This window comes from Ctenopharyngodon idella, chromosome 9 (genome assembly GCF_019924925.1).
Source record: "Ctenopharyngodon idella isolate HZGC_01 chromosome 9, HZGC01, whole genome shotgun sequence".
Lineage (NCBI taxonomy): Eukaryota > Metazoa > Chordata > Actinopteri > Cypriniformes > Xenocyprididae > Ctenopharyngodon > Ctenopharyngodon idella.
Genome location: NC_067228.1, coordinates 9,926,967 through 9,944,859, shown reverse-complemented (window position 1 = coordinate 9,944,859; position 17,893 = coordinate 9,926,967). Strand labels below are relative to the sequence as shown.

The 17,893-nt window shown below is 35.7% G+C and overlaps 1 protein-coding gene across 1 annotated transcript in view; it reads left to right on the top strand.

Annotated features, from left to right (window-relative positions):
* The window catches only part of map2 (microtubule-associated protein 2), a 114,222-nt gene that overhangs the window by 68,557 nt on the left and 27,772 nt on the right, over positions 1 to 17,893 (top strand). The window contains 3 exon segments of the mRNA XM_051905741.1: positions 1,154 to 1,400; positions 12,703 to 12,807; positions 16,141 to 16,215. Of these exon segments, the coding sequence (XP_051761701.1) occupies positions 1,187 to 1,400; positions 12,703 to 12,807; positions 16,141 to 16,215 (394 nt within the window). The 5' untranslated portion in view covers positions 1,154 to 1,186.

Genomic DNA, 17,893 nt, shown 5'->3' with positions numbered 1-17,893 from the left:
CTTATTTATGGAGGGTAAATGACCTTGTTTTGACATGCATTGTATCTTCATTGCCCATGTAAGTACATAGCCGACAGGAGATGGTGACATTTGCTATAACCCACCCAATTCAGTGGAAACACATGTTCTGTCAAGTGTATCATCAAAACACAGGCTGCTCATCCGTCCTTTACCCTCATTTTTCATATATGTTGTGACAGGTGAGAAAGATGTGAAGAAAGTACACATCACACTGACACGCTGCTGTCCTTTTTCAAAGAATCTGCTGTCAGAGTGTGGTTTTCAATGCAGCGCAAATGATATCTGGCACCTACCAATGTTGTCTGGTCCTGTTTGCAGCTTAACAATAGCCCACGTAGAAAGAAAGATACTGACGTGACGTGTAACATTAACAACCAGTTTTTATTTGTCGTTCAGGGACAGGTTAATCGGAAAAACAGCATGGAAAAATACATTTAAATGACGTCTCTTATGCTAACTAAGATCAAAAATACAGTAAAAACAGTAATATTGTGAAATATCATTACAATTTAAAATAACTGTTTTCTGTTTTAATATATTTTAAAGCTGAATTTTCAGCATCATTACTCCAGTCTTCAGTGTCACATGATCCTTCAGAAATCAATATGCTGATTTGCGGCTTAAGAAACATTTCTTATTATTATCAATATTGAAAACAGTTGTTCTGCTTAATATGTTTGTGGAAACTGTGATGTGTATCATTTTTCAGGATTCTTTTATAAATAGAAAGTTGAAAAGAACAGCATTTATTCAAAATCAAAACATTTTGTAACATTAAAGTCTTTACTGCACATTAACGTCAATTTTAATGCATCCTTGCTGAATAAAAGTGTTAATTTCTTTAAAAAAAACTTTCTATGCTAAATGAACATGCAATGTGATGTGGCCGTGTGACAACAATATATTATTATATTGTTTATATGTTATTCACAATGCATTGTGATATATTCAGCATCTACAGTATTATGCCATATTTAGTAAGCTCATATTTCCGAATATACCTTTGTTCATTGACTCTTCTGTAGGCTGCATAAGTAGATGGCAAATGTTAATTTAGTTTAAATATTGAATGGCATTCTGCCCAAAAGGTGTTTAGTCAATGTATCAACATTTTTTTTTCCTGATCTTTCAGGAGTAAGGAGTGAACCCCTCCCCTCTGATTCAGATGGCAGACGGTCGGCAGCCCGAGGACAGCGGCCCCCAGTGGTCATCTCCGGGAGCCCAGGGCTCATCCTCCCCAGGTGGGCATGGAGAGAACGGCTTCTCTTCCTCCTACAGGGCTTGCCAGCCTGGTAGTGGCCACACTGGTTCTGCCGCCTCCTACGCCAAAGAGAACGGCTTCAACGGAGATCTCGCCTCTGGACATGCTGTGACTGCTGGTGAGAGCCAGATAATGCTAAAATCATAGATGCCATTTCACATAAGATTTTTTTATTTTTGACACTAAAAAATGAACTGAAGGTCGTTCAGGATTTCCTTTCCAAGTTTTTATATTGTCATATGGTAGAGGTCAAGTAGTCTTGGCTAGCCATGGTCTTGGCTAGCATCTGGTATTTATTGCAGTTTATTTTGCCCACAGGAAGAGGCTGTAAGACTGTGTATGTGTGTGTGTATGTATATATTTATATATATATATATACACTACCGGTCAAAAGTTCGGAAACATTCCTATTTTTAATGTTTTTGAACGAAAGCTGAATTTTCAGCATCATTACTCCAGTCTTTAGTGTCACATGATCCTTCAGCAATCATTCTAATATGCTGATTTGATACTCAGTTATTATCGATGTTGAAAACAGTTGTGTTGCTTAATATTTTTTTGGAACCTGTGATACTTCTTCCAGGATTCATTGATGAATAAAAGGTTAAAAAGAACAGCATTTATTCAAAATATAAATCTTTTCTAACAATATAAATCTTTACTATCATTTTTTATCTATTTAACACATCCGTGCTGAATAAAAGTATTAATTTCTTTCAAAATAAAAAGAAAGAAAAAAAAAATTACTGACCCCAAACTTTTGAACAGTAGTATATATTGTTACAAAATATTTCTATTTTAAATAAATGCTAATATTTTTTAACTTTTTATTCATCAAAGAATCCTGAAAAAGTATCACAGGTTATAAAATAATATTAAGCAGCACAACTGTTTCCAACATTGATAATAAATCAGCAAATTACAATGATTTCTGAAGGATCATGTGACACTGAAGACTGGAGTAATGATGCTGACAAATCCATTACTCCATTACTCAAATATAATTTTATTCCATTTATTACTTAAAGCACATTTTAAGTACTTTTGATACCACAGCAAAAACTACTAGCCTAACTAATGAAGTTCAAACATTTTTAAAGACACAGTCAGTCAGTAATAAAATGAGAAAAATACACTAATTACAAGCATAGATAAATACAATATAACAAAGTTACAAATCAAGTAAGGTCTAATAGTAGTATTCAGGTACAGAAATGTAAAAATTAAATGTAAAATAACACTATAGTGTTCACTGTATAAAATAAATATAGATTAATCTTTGTTAAAGCTCTGTTGTGTTGTTTGGTTAACATTAATGACTTTGACAGCAGCCTATAAATAACTGCTGCTGTTTCTTTAAAACCTAATATACCTTTAAAACCTATATATAATATATAATATATATATATATATATATACACACACACACACACACACACACAATGATTTGTGTGACACTGAAGACTTATTTCATGTGACACTGAAGAGCCAGCATTTTACATTTTTGTGTGCAGTATGCATGGATCAGATGGGGTGTGCCATCTGAGGCTGAAACAAAGGTCAAGAGGACAAAAGTAAAAGCAAAACTGCATCCCATTATTATTTTTGTGAGTGCGGAATATGGTCGCAAACTCATAAAGTTCCTATTGCTAGAGGCTCAAAATTGCTGAAATGTTATAATAGATACTGTAGTTCAGCAGCCAAACTACATATTACCCACAGACGATTTATCTTAATATTTCATTAAAAAAATACCACAAACTCTCTGCGTTACATCCTGCAAAGGAGGATTGCAAAATTGCAAAGGAGCAGCTACCATGGCAACCCTCTGATAGTGAGAGCTGCTGCTGTGAACCCTGCTCGGGGGGAGGGAGTGGTGCTGTTAATTACCCCTGTAATGATGGATCATAACTGCCTATTACATTCAAACAAACAATACCAGCACTCCTGTACATATGTAAGGGTAAACATGCACGCACATGCACAAGAACAAATGCAGCATTACAGGCATTTAATGGAAAATCTCACAAAAATTTTCTTATTTAACCCCAAAATCGATTAGAAAAAACTCTCTCCTTACCTTAGCCCAATTCACAATGGTAAGCTTATAATAATGTTTTCTAATTTGAGTGGTACTGGTGGAGTGTGTCGCCGTTTGTCTTTGCGTCACGCCTGTTTACATTAAGAAAGAGTCCCAGCTAGTAGGATATATCATGTGAGGATGCTTTAGTGGATCATTTATAGCCTTTTCTCACAGCAGCTGGAATAATTAAACTTATAATTTTGACGGCAGGTTGTATGGTTTGACAATTAGAGATTAGACTGTACAGAAATAAAATCTACAGGTAACGCTAATACACACTAAATACACATAGTCACACAATGCTGATGTTGTTAACATTAACAATATGAGAACAAAGTATAACAATAATAATAATTTGCAAGGTTTGATGTGATATGAGCTAAGCGATCGTTAGATTAATCACCATTTGTAGCACAATTTATTGTAATGCTTTTTTTCCCCTCAGTTGGTCAGAACAAAAGTGGCAGATTTGATACTTGTTCAGATGACATTCTCCAGTGAAAATTCTTATTTTGGTCATACTTCCAAGACTACAATCTGTGATTCTGAAGTACCTGTACAGTACCTGTGTGGTGACTGACAGCAAACATTAGATTCATCCGTGCTGAGGAGTTGTGCCGATGCACAAACCACGTACAGATGATAATTCCGCAAATAACTGCAATTGCAGGTTTCAAACAGAGATGGCAACAAAGAGGCAAAACGTACGGACTGCAGCTTTAAAATTTTGGGGTCAATACAGCTTTTTTTGAAAGAAATTAATACTTTTATTTAGCAAGTACACATTAAATTGATAAAAAGTAACAGTAAAGACATTCATAATGCTACAAAAGAATAAATTCTGTTCTTTTCAACTTTCTATTCATCAAAGAACAGAGTCAGCACTGAATCCATGATTTTAGTAATCCATCTTATCCAAAGCAAACTTTAAAAACCTTATATAGGTTAGGTTAGTTATATACTTTTGAATGGTAGTGTATATATAGAATTTTGCATGAACGGTATTCTTATTTTTTTAACCATTAAGATTTATTCACACTGTGTCATTATTTCCATTACAATTAAAACATTTGGTAACACTTTATTTTAGGGTCTTTTAAGTAGTTGCTTAATAGCATGCATATTACTAGAATATTGGCTGTTTATTAGTACTTATTCAGCACATATTAATGCCTTATTATACATGACCATATTCTTGATCCTTTAACCTTACCCAATACCTAAACTTAACAACAAACTTACTAATTATTAATAAGCAGTAAATTAGGAGTTTATTGAGGGAAAAGTCATAGTTAATAGTGAATATGTGTTCCCTATACTAAAGTATTACCAAACATTTTACCCCAAATTTCACATTACTGTAATGTGAAAAAATCCGATTTGTGTTACTTAAATGTGAAAAATATTATTTTAATTGTAATGCAGCCCTAAAAATCATCCATATACTTTTTCAGCATAAATGAATTATTGCCATTATGCTTACTATTGTACTTTACAATTTAAAGATTTTTTTTTTTCATATTACAGTAGGCTACTGACAGTTGGATGAAGGCGACACCAGTGTGCTTAATTGTTATGAAATTAAAGACGTTTTTATCTTTAAAAAAAATATGCTTCATTTTGTTTATACAAAATATAGTTTTGACTTCAGGGTGAAATGTTTCTTGAGGAAACTTATTAATATTAACTTATTAATGAAATCTTTTTGTGATTTTTCTGTCATATGGATTGCAGTGATGTTAGAATTCATACTGGGTGGGAGGGGTCGAGCAGAGGCATTCTGGACAGGGCCAGACAGGGCTAGAACTGACACATCAGCAGAAATGTTGATATGGAAATGTGTAGATGAAGGGTAGTGTAAAGAGTTAGATGGACAGTTGAAGAGACAGATGCATAACAGGTCATTCTAAGTGTGTCTCTTCTGCACTCACTGAGAGAAATGCTCTGACATCTGCACACATCTCAATCACACGACAGCTCACCTAAAACTGCACATACATTTTTATTATGCATTATGTATTTATTATGTGTTTATACTATATATTGTTATTTTTAGGTTTTCATGACTATTATCCCCTGTCCCTGACCCATAGCAATAAATAATCTATTCTGTTCTACTTTGTCCTTTCTGATGATCGAATAGACGTCATTAAAATGTGCAGTCATATTTTAATGTGTTTGTTTGCGTAATGTCACAAGTTTGCAGAACGAGTCATTTTTGTTCTAAAAGTTAGTTTGTTTTCATAGTACATCAGGCTCTTTCATCTTAAAAGATCAAGGAAAGCTTGATATTTTAAGAATATTGTTAGGAATCCATTTATTATATGTTCACTTTTTCCAGATACTGCTCTTTTTATATACAGTTTACTATATGTCACCGCTGATAGTTAAGTGTCCAGTATGTGTCAAATGTTATTCTTAGCAGTTTTATGTGTTTATGAAATCCTCCTGCTTTCCAGTAATCTCTCTCCTCTGTATAAATCATCACAGTTCCCTTGTCACCTCCATAAATACTTAATACAGCATAAAGCCGGGCGGAAAGCATCACCGCACCGATCCCTGACAGTGAGTGATGGATATGGACTTCCCATCTCTAATGCTAACGATCCTTCAGACAGGGTTGTGAGTTAACATCGCTCATGCGTTTCTCATTAACAAACCTGCCGTTATAAATCACTGTGAGCCAAGAGAAACAGCTTGTTTCTTTTGCTTGCGTCTATGTGTTTAATTAATAATCCAGGTTGTGTTTTCATATTTTAGTTTGCTATTGACGTGAGCAGAACTGCTCGATTCTAAAGAGAGGGTCTGATGATGATGTGTCTCTGTGGAGAGAAAGACCTTCCCTGAAAATAGTTTCTCTGCCTCTGTGACTGTGTGATGGTGAGATTTTTGAGCCAAGGGGCATTGGCAAGACCAACACGTACAAGGGCCCTTCAGACACACAAGAGGCGCTAGACCGAGAGACTGACAGCGCGACATATGACATTGCTTTGCATAAAGAACGGGACACTTGAGAAGCAGAGAGAGAGAGAGAGAGAGGTTGCTTGCTGAGGCAGCTGCTGGCTTGAATTATAGGGGCTGTACTAAAAAGTGTGCCATCCTGGAATGATGCACAGGATGGGTGGAACAACATAAAGACCACTTTATTTAAGCCTACTTGATGGCATATGTTTTGCATTATGGCATATGTTCATTCATTCATTCATTCATTCATGTATGATATGGAACTTTGCCACATATCTTGTCTAGAATTACTTGTAGTATAGTTTTGAATTATACCTTGAATCTTGTGGCTTATTAAGGGAAGGTTTACATTAGTTCATTCATTATGACTTCAGTAATAATTGTATCATCAATTTTGCTTATATTTGTGTCTGTAACACTTTAGTATGGGGAACACATATTCACTATTATTATGACTTTTCCCTCAATAAACTCCTAATTTACTGCTTATTAATAGTTAGTAAGGTAATTGTTGTAGTGTTTATGTTTAGGTATAGGGTAGGTTTACAGGATTTAGAATATGGTCATGCAGAAAAAGGCATTAATATGTGCTTTATAAGTATGAATAAACATCCAGTATGCAGGCTAATAAGCAACTAATTAAAAGTTATAGGCTAATTGTTCCTCAAACTGAAGTGTTACCATATTTTCATTTCAATTCTATACTATTATATTTATCTCTTAGCTCACCGGAATTAGAACACTTTACATTAAGATTTAATTTGTTAACCATTAACATACAATACTTTTACTGCTTTAATTAAGTAATTAATTAATACTAATTAATGTTAATGTCTACATATGCTATAACATATTTATAATTTTAAGTTGAACAAACATGATTCAACAATGATCAGTAGTATAATTATGCAAATAAAAATTAACCTGGATGAATAAATGCCAAAAAAAAAAGGTATTCATTGTTAGTTCATGATATATGATGCATTAACTAATTAAACCTTACCTTAAAGTGTTAAGTTGGGATATTTCACAATCCACCGGCTTTCTGCACTATCTGAGATCCACTGATGTAGAGAAACCATGAGATAGCAGCACAGATGCAGGGAGTCAGTAATATGGCTGTGTCACTCACACACCGAGGGCGGCAAAACCCACAGCCTAGGCATGCTGGGAGACCATTCAGATTGGGCCCAGGCTGTGTGTTGCTGTGGCAACAGCTCTGCTCTTTGGCGGGGGAGTCCTGGCATGGAGTACCAGCCATCCCCCTCCTTCTCCCGGCTTGCTTTTGGCAGCAGACACGACTAAGAGTGCACAGGGAAGCATTTGCCTCCAGACAGACAGATAACCGGCACTGCACTATTTGGTAAGAGCTTTGATTTTTCTAATGGGTTGGTTTAGAGGTTCTCTCTAGGTTTAAGTGGCATCCCTGCCCTAGAATAACAGGTTGTAAGCATATTTGCACTTTAGGAGTAGTGCAGATTGTGTGTATATATTGCATGTTTGCTGAAAGTGCCTGCAAATAGATTTGAATTTGATTCCTACCACCTATCTAAGGGGGAAATATGACTGTCCATGTGAATAACAGATATGTACAATGCAATATTCTTCATCTTCTTAGGTGTGCAGCTTTGTTTGTGCTACTTTTTGGGGTATTTACTTATTGTGGTTGCTGATGTCTCAGGGATTTGAGCTATTGTTTGCTGGAGGCAAACCCATCTGATCAGCAATCTGAGCACATCTCTCGCAGACGGGTGTGGACAGGCGCAAGGGGGGGAGAGGGGGATGTTGGGTAGACACACCAGCACATCTGTCAGACACAAAGACTGTGATAGACTGGCCAGGTTTGCCCTGAAAGTGAATCTATAGTGACACTGCTTTACAGATATGGTCTAACTATGATGTAGGTGGCCGAGGAGAGAGAGAGCTGTATACCGAAGAATATAGAGTAGAAAGCTCACAGACAATATAGTTAATACCTGTTTTGTCAGAGAACGAGCATGACACCAGAGAGAGCTAAATAGCCTATATATTAATTAATCAATTCGCTCGGTCTCTGGTCATGTTCATATTCTCTGCCCTTCTGTTGAGTCATGCAGTAATTGGGTGTGAAGATCAGCTTATGTAATTTGTTATTTCATATTCATTATTACATAGTAAACATCTTTTTTTCCCCAAGATATTATGCAATTTATTACATTTTCAGCAGCTTTATTTATAGATGGAAAAAACACTTGAGTGAAGGATATTTCACTAAAAAATTCTGTCATCATGCACTCACCCTGATGATGTTGTTCCAAACCTGCAAAAACCTTTTTCTACAAAAATTGAAATTTGGTCACACTTTAGATTAAGGTCAAATTCTCAGTATTAACTAACTATTAACTTTGACTTTGCCTCAAACTTCTAATTACTGCTTATTTATATTTAGTAAGGTAATTGTTAAGTTTAGGTATGTGGTAGGATTAAGGGATGTAGAATGGTCATGCAGAATAAGGCATTAATACGTGCTTTATAAGTACTATTATAAAACGGTTAGTTCCTGTCCTTGATTCTGATTGGTCAATAGCTGTGTTTTATTCACGATAAAACACGGCTATGACCGCTTCACCCAACGCTTCTGTGAATCAAAACACAACACCCTTAGCAACGTAAACTGTATGTTCTCAATTGATATTGTTCATTGAAGCTTACTGTATTATGTAGAAGAGTGTTGTGAGAAAGAGATCGAGTGAGCGAGTTTATTACCTGCATTCAGATTGAGCATTTTCCTTCAGGTCAGTCCTATGTTCATAATAAAAATCAGTTTAAATGTCCGATGTGTCACCTTGTCACGGTTTTCCCGTGACTAACAGCGCTAGTCAAAGCATTTGTCAGTTGCGTCTTGTTCCGTGTTCACAACAATTCAGTGTTTTCAATATAAAAGTCTTCGCTACTGTCTGACACACTCATAAAGACAGTCTTTGCCGCCATCTAATGGCGTGAAAATGTAACTTCTGTTGCTGTTCATGGTCAGGGACTATTTTTTCCGGCGGAAGGAAGGCTTTTAGAAAAAGTTTACTTCATGAAAGTTGCATTGATACATATTTCTGGCTTTAATATTTGTATTGTGTGGTAACCATTTTATAAAAGTAATAAGGTACTCGAGGCTAGTGCTGTATCGTCAATAAGTCACGGCTCCGCTTCACATCGTGCCTACCAACTCCCTTCAGCCGTGACTTATTCACAATACAGTACAGCCTCGAGTACCTTATTGCTTACATAAACAGCCAATGTCAATGAGAATTTGAAGCGTTACTTGAAATTTTAATGAATTTTCATGTAACTCCTTTCCATACAATGAAAATTCAAAGTAGCCATGAATACCATGCTCCAGAAATGGCCACAATAAAGTAGTCCAAATGACTTATAGTTCATATAGTCCATGTCTTCTGTAGTCATATGATGGTTTTGTGCAATTTAAACAAGTGAAATTTAAGAAAGTAGTCAAATCTGCTATTATTGCAGCACCCAAATCTCATTCTCATTGTGCTGTGTAGAAAAGAGCTGTATTAAAAATTCTGAGTTGGATCTTTTTAACGAATCATGTTGATCCAGTGCATAAAATTATGATTTTCCTGTTCATATTAATGTTTTCATAAAGCTATTGTATAATGTCCAAATTACTTGTCTTCAAATTTTTGTCCTTTTAAACCTTAAACCAAGGACATTATTCAGAAGTTCACCTCTTGTGGGAAAAAAACAACAACATACATGTTTGGAACATCATGAGTACGACTAAATGACAGAATTTTAATTATTGAATGAATTATTTAATATGACTCTCCTCTAGAGAAACTGGTCTCAGTCTGACCTCGGGTTGATGGTGTATCACGAACCCGAGTCTGTGTGGGTGAATATCATTTTAATGGCATCTGAGCAGAACTCTTTTCCCTTATTGTGCGTGTGTGTATGTGTGTCTGTGAGTGGGAGGGCGGAAGCTGAGGCTGTAAGGTGGGCGGAAATTGTGCCTGAAAAGTGCACAAGAAACAAAAGCGATGCTGACTCCCATCATGCAGTCTGTTTGCACTGGAGAGAGAGTAGGAGTAGCAAATGGTCCTTAATCACTTCGCATCTCTTCAGAAAGCTTTGACGTAAGCCCTGCTGCAATGTTTTTCTGCGTCAGTGCTAATGTGTCGGCCTTGTGTCTGAGCACATGTTAGCTGATCACTGCAGCATCAACTTCGATTAAATAGAAGTCGCCTTGTGCTTGCATGTTAAATGATTAATATTGCAAATACAGAAAAGATTCAGGGCTCTTCACAACATTATGCTGAGTTTGTCATTGCACTAGATGTGCTTTTGGGACACATTTAAATTCATACTCCTACACAGTGCCTACACAGTTGATTTGTAGGTGTTGTCTTTGGCAGTGATCAGCTATGGGTGGACATTACAACACTAACTAGATCCATCTTCAGGTTGAAATCACTACCGATGCCACTGAAATGTATCTCTTCATCTCTGATATGTTTGTGAGAATTCAGCAAGTGTGTTAGTGTCTTAAAGCGCAGAGGGATACTTTTAATAGTGCTGTTTTAAAGCAGAGTCTATCCTTGGATGCGTGTTGCCAGCCAATCCGTGGGCTGTATTCCGCCCGCTGCTTAATCGGTTGCAGTCTCTTCTTATAGCTCCCCAATCTGCTGTTACCATGACAATTTACTCTCTCAAAGTGCTGCCAATTTTCTTGCCATTTTGAGCTTTTTTCTTTTCCTTTTTTGAATGTTTTCCTTAGTTTTAGGCCATCTGAGTTAGACGTTTAAATTAATATTGTCTGAAAGGAGAGAGATAAGACTGAATTACACATTGGAAGTTCTTTTTATTTGGTGTGAAATTGTGTTTAAGCAATTATAGAAAAGAACAGTTCTGTAGACTGACTCAATCTTTAATAATGTACAGTTATGCCTTAAGTTTGTCTTTATGCTGTTAATTGGATATTTCATTTGTATTTTCTAACTCTGTTTCCTAACCAAAGCGACAAGTGATAAAAAGTGATCTCTTTTAAAATTGAGTTCCTGTCTTAACAAGCTGTGATTGCTGGAAGCAATGAGCGACGGGACGTTTTATCGGCCACTTGGGTTTTGTTACTGTATCCTTACTGTAATTTTTAGTTTCAGTGTAGACCGATAAATGTCACTGTAAATTTCTCTGCCTCTGCTTAGGAAAATGTGCAAGAGATCAAAAACAGCATTGATAAGATGTAATAACTAGTGCCATGCTTGCTTGACATGTTGAATTGAATTATTATACATTAAATTAACTGTTTGTTTGTCTCTGTAAAGATTCTTTTGCTTTATTCAGCCACAAACACTACCATTTAAAAGTCTGAAGTCAGAAATTTAAAAAAAATAAAAGAAATAAATGCTTTTATTCAGCAAGGTGCATTAAATTGATTGAAAGTGACAGTAAAAGACATTTATAATGTTACAAAAGATTTCAGTTTCAAATATATGCTGTTCTAGTAATGAAAGAATCCTGAAGAATGTTTCACAGTTTCTACAAAAATATTAATCAACACAACACTGATAAAACTAAGAAGTTTCCTGAGCACCAAATCAACATATTAGAATGATTTCTGAAGGATCATGTGACACTGAAGACTGTAGTAATGCATAAGAGACTAAACATTTTTTGAAAATCAGACCGACCCCAAACTTTTGAATGGGAGTGGACATCAAAAGTCATTGTGCTCTATGTTTGTTTACGGGGAAGCCTCTGAGATTGACCTTTTTAAGCGATTTAAAACAAGATTAATATTTGTTATTAACACCAATAAAGACATGGGCCGCCATATGTGTACATAGTTGTCTTATAGTGTGCTCATTATGTAAAACAATCTTATTCTCTTTGGCTCAGCGCACATTGTTGTCACGATTATGGACTCTTATTTTGATATTCTGTTTTGTTTCCCTTAGTCCCTGTATCCTTGCTCTGTTTAGTTTCCGTTTCATTTGTTTCTGATGATGTCTTCTTTTGTTCCTATGGTTACATACAGTATTATCTGGTCCTGTCTGTCATTATGTTCGCCTTGTATTTATACTCCCTGTTATGTTTAGTCTCTGGTTGGTTCTTGTTTTAGTTTGCATGGTTGGTTTATTTCCTGAGTATTGTGACTAAAGACTGTTCTTTCTGATACCCTTCTTCGTCGTGCGATTGCTACAGACACTACATGTGACAATTGTAGCCCTTTGTGAGGACTGCTTATTGACTTAGTGTGACTAAAGAAGTGAAAAAATCCTGTCTGGTTTGATTCAGAAAGTATGTGTGAATATTTGCCCGTGTACATGCTCACGTGGGCGTGTGTTGATGCAAGTGTGTATGTGTATGTGTCGCACAGAACAAGTGTCGGCGCGGATCGTGCAGGAGGTTACGGCCGAAGCGGTAGCGGTACTGAAGGGAGAGCAGGAGCTGCATCCGGATACTGCCGTCAGGCTGCCATCAGGTAGGCCTGCAGGAGAGCATCCTGGGATACTGGAGGTTGGCCACACTCAGGTCTGCTCTTAAAGGACTTTATTGCGTTGGTGAGACATGGAAAAAAATGGAACGCAATGGGAAAAGTAAGGGTTTTTTTGGTTCCTTCTCGAAGGCGCTTCTTAGAAGGCTGTGTACAGACAATGGTCACACTGAGGAAGTAATTTGACTATTTATGAGTCTTTGTGATTTATTTTGAATGCTGAGGTAATTTATTGAAGATCTTACATATAAGATCAACAGAAAATATTCCTTAATGGAATAGTTCACCTATAATGAAAACTGTTATAATTTTTTGATGTCATTCCAAATTTATATAACTTTCTTTCTTCCATTTGAACATAAAAGGAGAAATCTGAATAATGTATGGTTCGCTCATTTACATACAGTACTTTTCAAAATGTTGGGGTCAGTAAGATTTTTGTTTTTAAATAAATTAATACTTTATTCAGCAAGGATGCATTAAATTGATCAAAAGTGTCAGTAAAGACATTTTTAATGTTATAAAAGATTACATTTTAAAGAATTGCTGTTCTTTTGAACTTTCTATTCATCAATGAATCCTGAATAAAAAATGTAGCAGTTTCCACAAAAATATTAAGCAGCACAACTTTTTTTTTTTTAACATCGATTATAATAAGAAATGTTTCTTGAGCACCAAATATTAAAATGATTTCTGAAGGATCATGTGACAGTGAAGACTGGAGTAATGACTGCTGAAAATACTTTTTAAGATAGAAAACAGTTATTTTAAATTGTAATAATACAATACTATATTACAGTTTTTACTCGAGCTTAAAGGATATAAAAGCACCATAAACAAGTTATTACACCATTACAAGTTTTCAGAAACCATACAATAGCTTTATGTAATTAACCAAAATATAAGTCATTAACCATTGTCAGTGAGCTGAACTTGAAAAATAGATTTATTAATGAATCATTCAAACCAGTTTTGTGAATTGTTATTTAAAAATAACAAGTCTTCACGAATCAGGCATCACTACTACTTGTCAAGATTTTCAGTTGATTTTCATTTTCGGGTGAACTGTTCCTTTAAATGTTTACATATTTTCATGTTTGTCAAACACAACATGGAGAGGCAGCACTCAAATAAGTTTAATTAGTTCGCTTTCCTATCTCTGTGGTACTGTATGTGATAATTCTTGTTGTTGTGTCTGTCTGTTCCTCATTCTGTGTGTAAACTGATCAAAGCTGTGGAAAGCATCACCAGGGCACTTTCTTTTCCTTCATAATGGCATATCTGCCCTGACAGCTGGCCTGTCCCAGCTCCTTTCTGCTTGGTTTCTTTACCCATCCGCCCCTGGCTATCTGTGTATGTGTGTGTGTACCAATATAGGGCAGAGAGGGTCAGTGTGAGGGTGAGCCCTGAGCCCTCTCTGTCTTCAATAGCTTGCTAGCATCGTTGTAAAAGTGGTGGACATTTTTTTCCTGGTTTCTGTGGTCGTGCTGCATGCCTTTTGTGACGTGGTTTTATCTGAGCTTTTTTGGTTTTGAAAGTTCCTTCTTGAGTGTATGTTGCTACTGTTACATCAGTTTCAGTGTTTTGACAGTGACTTTATGAGGACAATGCAGTATGATGGTGACATTAAAGGTTGTGAATGTATGTAAACTCATTGTTGTAACTTAAAGTTGTTATTTGATATGTATGTGAGTAAGGAAGAACTGAATGTGATAATTTGATAATTATTCACTTCTCTAGTAAGCTGATATAGTAAAAATGTATTGCATATAAATGGCACACATGAATTTAGATAATTTACAGGTTTGATAATTTGCGGTCATCCTTTTTTTTTCTATTACAAATGCAGTCCAAATCTTTAGATGCTTCATTGTCAGACTTCAAAAGAAAAGGGGAAAAAAATAATAAAATCTATAGCTCTATAGCTCTATAGTTTCCACTTGCTGTGCCGGAATTAGTCAGCAAAATTAGATAACTTCTGCACTAACGCGCTTGATGTTGAGTCGGTCTGTCAGAAGAGCTCAAAGGATTAGCGACAGCAAAGCGTTCTTCATACCAAACCTGAGCACAGACTTCTCCCTTCTCAGCATATCCTTAGAAACTCACATATGCACATACACACGACCCTGCTTTTATATCTTTGGGGGTAAATTTTACAATCAAATATATTGTTAAACTCTTTGCTCCTTGTTGTCCCGTTATAAGCTAATATAAGCTAATTACATTTTTATCCCTTCATTGCTCTATTTTTCCTTGTTAAAACATACCCACTGGGTTTCACAGGGTTTATTTTTCTTGTTTGGACATTTAAAGAAATTTTGCATCCTTAAGATTAAAAAATGTCACACCAGAGCTGGCTTGCATTTCCTGATCTTGTTCCCTCCATGTATTTTGTATCCATTGTATCGTTTCTTGTCGCTCTTTACTATTTTCCATTAAAAGGCAATAAATAAATGAATATAAATTCTCAATTTTGTAGGCTCCGTTCCAAAACCTAGTGAGTTGCCTTTCTACTGTACCTATACTACAATTCAAAAGTTTGTGGTCGATAAGATTTTTTAATGTTTTTGAAAGAAGTCTCTTATTTCCTGTTTTAAAATAGTATAAGATGTAATTTATTCCTGTGATGGAAAAGCGAAATTTTCAGCAGCCATTTCTCCAGTCTTCAGTGTCACATGATTCTTCAGAAACCATTCTAATATGCTGATTTGATGCTCAAGAAACATTTATTATTATTATCAGTGTTGAAAACAGTTGTGCTACCTAGTATTTTTGTGGACACCATGATACATTTAGTATTTATTTAAAATAAAATATTTTGTAACATTATAAATGTCTTTTACTGTAACTTTTGATCAATTTAATGCATCCTTACTGAATTAACGTAATAATTTCTTTGCAAATGAGTTGGAAAAGAATGTGACTAATCTGGAATGCCCAGGAGTCTTGACTCACAATTTGATTTTTATAGAGTTATACTCTAGTAAGCATAAAAATACATGGAACTTATGCATATTGGGTAAAATTTAAGTTTTTAATTAAATAAAACAATTTTTCCATACTTCTCAGTATTATTATTTATCTCAGTATTATTATTTATCTCGTTATGAATGTAAATGTTATACATTATATTTTTAATCAACATGTCTCTTGCTTTGCCCACCATCTTGGATGGATTTTTCTCACTGAGATTGCCTTAAAATTCTTCCCCTGTAGGCAGGTTACTAGATTTTGGAACAGAGCCAAAATGGGACGCCCAAATTATAAATGTGTTGATCTGATCTTGAACATTGTCTTGATCTCTTCTTTTGTTATTTACAGTGGAGGACTCTGCAAACCTGCCGCCTTCACCTCCTCCGTCCCCAGCAGCAGAACATTTTGGGCCTTTGGATCAAGGTAGGGTCATGCTTCATGTGTGTATGGAGAGAGGTGAGGTGAGAAACACAATGAAAGAACTTGAACACTTTTTTTTCCCATGAGTATTCTAGTCACCCTCTGACCCTGGCTTGAATGAGGGTGTTCTATTTGGGGACGCCTGCTAGTCCCACCCCTTCCAGACTGATTTCAACCCTCTCACAGTGCCCTACAGATGCCCACGCTCCGCTGTTATGTGGGGCTGGTCCAAAGATTGATGGAGTTGTGTTTGCAGGAACAACTTTGCCTCCTTTGTTGACATCATTCAAGTCGATCTCCTCTTCCTCATCCAGCATCTTCAGCTCTTAAACATGGCCTCATCTTCATAATTGCTAACTCCGGGAGTTTATCTTGATCAAAACCCCACACCAAAGTGACCCCACCCCTTTCTAGTCCTCCTAACCAATCAAACCCAACCCCTCCTTACACCCCGCCGAACCATGGATCTTGACTCTGCCCTGCATGAAAGCCTTAAACCTTGAACTGAATGCTGCACTGTCTCACCTGCAGCTGATGTTTCCAGGCTGCTGCTGAAACCATGTGGCATTCAGATTGCCTGCTCATCCTCTCTCCAAAGCCTTCCTTTAGAGATCTGTTGATTGCTCCAAACCTCTCTCAGTTCCTCTGTGCGTCCCTGTCTTTGGATTTGCATGTTGTATTGTAGGTGCTGTTGATGTTGTGGGCTTGTGCTCGTTCGTCGTTTTGACTGTGTCTGTCTCTACTGCCTGTGGTAGGTCAATGCCATGCTCAGATCGCTCTCTGAAGCTACTGAATTAAACATTAATGTCATTAACACAATCACTAACAACCTTAAGGAGAAGCTACGCCAAATGCAGTCATTAAGCAGATACTTAAAGTTAACATGAAATCAAAATTGACTCTTTAGCGCATGTTCCTTTTATTATTGTGTGCAAATCATTGGTGCACTTTATTCTAAATAATTAAATTATTACTTTCTATGATAAATCCTCATCATCAGTTATTGCCTAATATTACTGATATTTTATATAATTTATAGGTTTGGGTCCATATTGGATACTTAATGGCTGTAACTGAATATTTATTTGTGCATGCTCATTTCCACCTATTTTTACAGGTATGCTTTTTTGTCATTTAATGCTCATTTAAAGTTAAAATTAAATTCACTTGTAACATTACATTTTATTAAATTTATTTACAATTTTGATCACAAGTACAATTAAAGAATCTTTTTTGGAGTTATGTATATCCAAAATTGTTTAATCTTTTTTTCTTTAGGTTGAATTTTATTAATTTTATTGTGCTGTGAAGGTGATAAACCTAAATACAACAACATTAAATTTATTTAAAATCAATACTATTTATTTTAGTTTTGTTATATATTTATGCAATATATTATAGAATTTTAATATCAGCCATTTATCGGTTATTGGCTAAAAGATAAAAATAATTATCGACTTGTCGAATTTGAATATATAGGCATACCTAATATAAACCAATCACTCGTTGACCCTTTACCAGGCCTTTTTTATCTACTAATGTTTCACTCATAAATATTTCACGTTACAAAAATAAAATGGGTTGTATATGACGTTTCATGTTGACTTTAAGCAGACTCTAAAGAATGATACAGTTTCATCATCTTTAGACTTTCCTCAGTTTGGACAAACATAAATGTCAT